The sequence below is a fragment of the Elephantulus edwardii genome, unplaced genomic scaffold (genome assembly GCF_000299155.1).
Source record: "Elephantulus edwardii isolate Elephantulus edwardi_28Jun2011 unplaced genomic scaffold, EleEdw1.0 scaffold00066, whole genome shotgun sequence".
Taxonomy (NCBI): domain Eukaryota; kingdom Metazoa; phylum Chordata; class Mammalia; order Macroscelidea; family Macroscelididae; genus Elephantulus; species Elephantulus edwardii.
Genome location: NW_006399816.1, coordinates 5,155,868 through 5,158,894, shown reverse-complemented (window position 1 = coordinate 5,158,894; position 3,027 = coordinate 5,155,868). Strand labels below are relative to the sequence as shown.

The 3,027-nt window shown below is 41.2% G+C and overlaps 1 protein-coding gene across 1 annotated transcript; it reads right to left on the bottom strand.

The window, feature by feature from the left end:
• Window positions 1-429: 429 nt before the first annotated feature.
• LOC102848268 (40S ribosomal protein S4, X isoform-like) lies at window positions 430-1,238 on the bottom strand. Its single transcript, XM_006888281.1, has one exon. The coding sequence runs from the start codon at window positions 1,219-1,221 to the stop codon at window positions 430-432; it is 792 nt and encodes a 263-aa protein (XP_006888343.1). The 5' UTR covers window positions 1,222-1,238.
• Between the last annotated feature and the right edge of the window lie 1,789 nt (window positions 1,239-3,027).

Genomic DNA, 3,027 nt, shown 5'->3' with positions numbered 1-3,027 from the left:
GTTTGTGGTGTTGGTTTTAGTTGCTACTGAATTGATCCTGACTCATAGTAGAACTACTCTATAGGATTTCCAAGATCGTGATCTCACAGCAGCAAATTGCTAGACCTTATTTCCAAGGCACCTCTGGGCGCGTTTAAACCACCAAACTTGTAGGTAGTATGTGAGAGCTTAACTATTTGTACCATCTAGGGTTCTCTTATGTGTTTTTGTTCATGTGTGCTTTCAAGTTGGAATGGGCCCATGGCTGACCCTCCAGATGGTTTTCAGCAGCTGTTAATCACACAAGAGATTGCTCATCCTTCTCCCGTGGAGCAGCTGATGGATTCGAACCATGTGCCTTTGAGATGGCAATGCAGCTTCTTTTTTTTTTTTTTCATGCTGTAGTATCTTTAATTTTGTCTTTTTTATTCACACCACCTAGAGATCATTTCATCCACTGCTCTGTTTTGCAGCCAATCTCTTGTCTCTTTCTTCAGCAATGGTAAGACGGATACCCTTTCCTCGTGGAAGAGAAATCCATGGTTTATTGCCTTTGCCAATAACAAAAATGTTGGAAAGCCGAGTGGCAAAGCTATTGCCATTGGCATCTTTCACATGAACCACATCAAATGACCCAGGATGTCTCTCTCTGTTGGTGATCACACCAATTCTTCCCAGGTTAGCACCTCCAGTCACCATGCACAGGTTACCAGTATCAAACTTGATGAAATCAGTAATCTTTCCAGTCTCCAAATCAATCTGAATGGTGTCATTCACCTTGATGAGAGGATCAGGGTAGCGGATGGTTCGAGCATCATGGGTCACCAGATGAGGGATTCCTTTTGTGCCCACAAAGATCTTTCTTACTTTGCATAACTTGTACTTTGCTTCCTCAGGTGTAATGCGATGAACAGCAAATCGACCCTTGGTGTCATAGATCAGACGAAAATTCTCTCCAGTCTTGTCAATGCTGATCACATCCATAAAACCAGCAGGGTAGGTTATATCAGTTCGGACCTTGTCATCAATCTTAATGAACCGCTGCATGCAGATTTTTTTAACCTCATCTCCTGTCAGGGCATACTTAAGCCTGTTTCGTAAGAAAATGATCAATGGCAGACATTCTCTCAGTTTGTGAGGACCAGTAGATGGACGAGGAGCAAATACACCAGTAAGTTTGTCCAGCATCCAATGCTTTGGAGCTGCTACACGCTTCAGATGTTTCTTGGGACCACGAGCCATGGCTTCGCTAGGCACGGAAAGAGCACAATGCAGCTTCTTACCACTAGGCCACCAGAGCTCCCTTATGTGTTGTATATGCCAACCTGTATCTTTATATCTGTTAAACTGAACATGCATTTATACAAACAGTCCTGACTCTTACTTAGATGTATTTTGATCCAAATAGATTTGCTGTGGGATGTCAAAGAAAAGAAATCAAGAACAGCGTCAAGATTATTGGCTTGATCAACTGGAAATTTTTATTTATTAACAAAGATGGAGAAGACTCCAAGCAGACTACTGGAAAGAATTAACTTTTGTTCCATACTCATTGAGTGTTTGAGATGTCTAATAGAGATCACATCACTAACACAGTCAACAGTTGAACATGCAGTTCTGGAGTTCAGGGGAGAAGAATCCAGGCTGGGTGTACCCGAGAAACCATGGGACTTGATGAAATCATTAGAGGAGTGAGTGTAAGGTAGAGAAGAGCTTCAAAGGACTAACCCCTGGGGCTTTCCAGTCAGAGAGAGGAGGAGGAACAATTCTACATAATTATAAGGGCTAGTGTGTGACCACAGGATGGATTTAATATCCATCATTAATAAATGCATTTTTAAAACCTATTATTTAGAAAGCACCAGGCTGTGTCTGGGGTAAATAGTGCTGTCCTGTGTATATTTACAATCAAGGATAAGGCAAATTGCAGAGTTAAAAAGAGAGTAACAGTGAATAGCAGTGAAAAATAAATCCCAGACAGTGTGCCAATAGAGAACATGAACCTAAGTTTGTTAGAAAACAGGAATGTAACAAATACTGGACTCACCCTTACTCTGTGGCCCTTAGATACCTTCAAGGTTGGAATTGATCTACCCCCAAAAGTCAGCTTTCAACCAAACAACAGATAGGCCTATAAAGGGACTTTTAAACACCAGGAAGGAATGTTTTCCTTAGTAAACCATATGAGACCCAAAGGACCGTGTTTGCTTAAAACAAAATTCAGAAGTCAGGAAGGGGCAAGAAAGAAGGAGAAATGGAAACAGGGCACCCAGTGAGGAAGTGGGAAAAGTGCTGTTATATTGTGGGAATTGTAAACAATGAAAAGTGTATAAGTTGTTGAATGAAAGATTAATGTGTAATAGATTCTTTAACCAAAACTACAATAAAAAATTCTCCCAAAGTGGGCTTAAGCATGTACTTCTTGTTATGCGCCATTGAGTTGCCTGCAACTCATAGCAACACTATGCACAATAACTCTGAACTGTGTTTTATCCTGAGCCAGTCACACTGTTTCTGACACACATGTCCCCATTACCCCAGTTACTGAGTCAATCCATCTCATCCAGGGTCTTCCTGTCTTGCATCGTCCCTCCATCCTTCTAAGAATTATGCCCTTCTCCATGGACTGGTTCCTTCTGGCAACATGCTTAAACATGTATTAGCCACATGTGAACATTGGTGTAATCAGATCTCACCCGGGGCTTAAGCATGTGTTACCCAAAAAGCTTGTCAAGTTTTCATGCACATGTTAGCAATTCTCACCCAGAAGAAATTTTTCCCTATGTTGATCTTGGTCTCTTAGGTTGCTTCTGCTCTTGATCTCCTGCCATTATAAGGTCTTGGGTTGGTAATGTGTTTGTGGTCATTGGCTAGCAGTTAAGTGCTCTATAATGAATGGGCTAGGATAGTTCCTGCTGCACTTGAATTTTTCAAGCATTTGATTGCCTGACACCTCTTTGCAATTGGTAGGATTCAATTCAAGACTGCTTAAAATCTAATGTTTCCATGTAAAGTTAGCAGAAATTACTTTCTCATCTCCCTATTTTG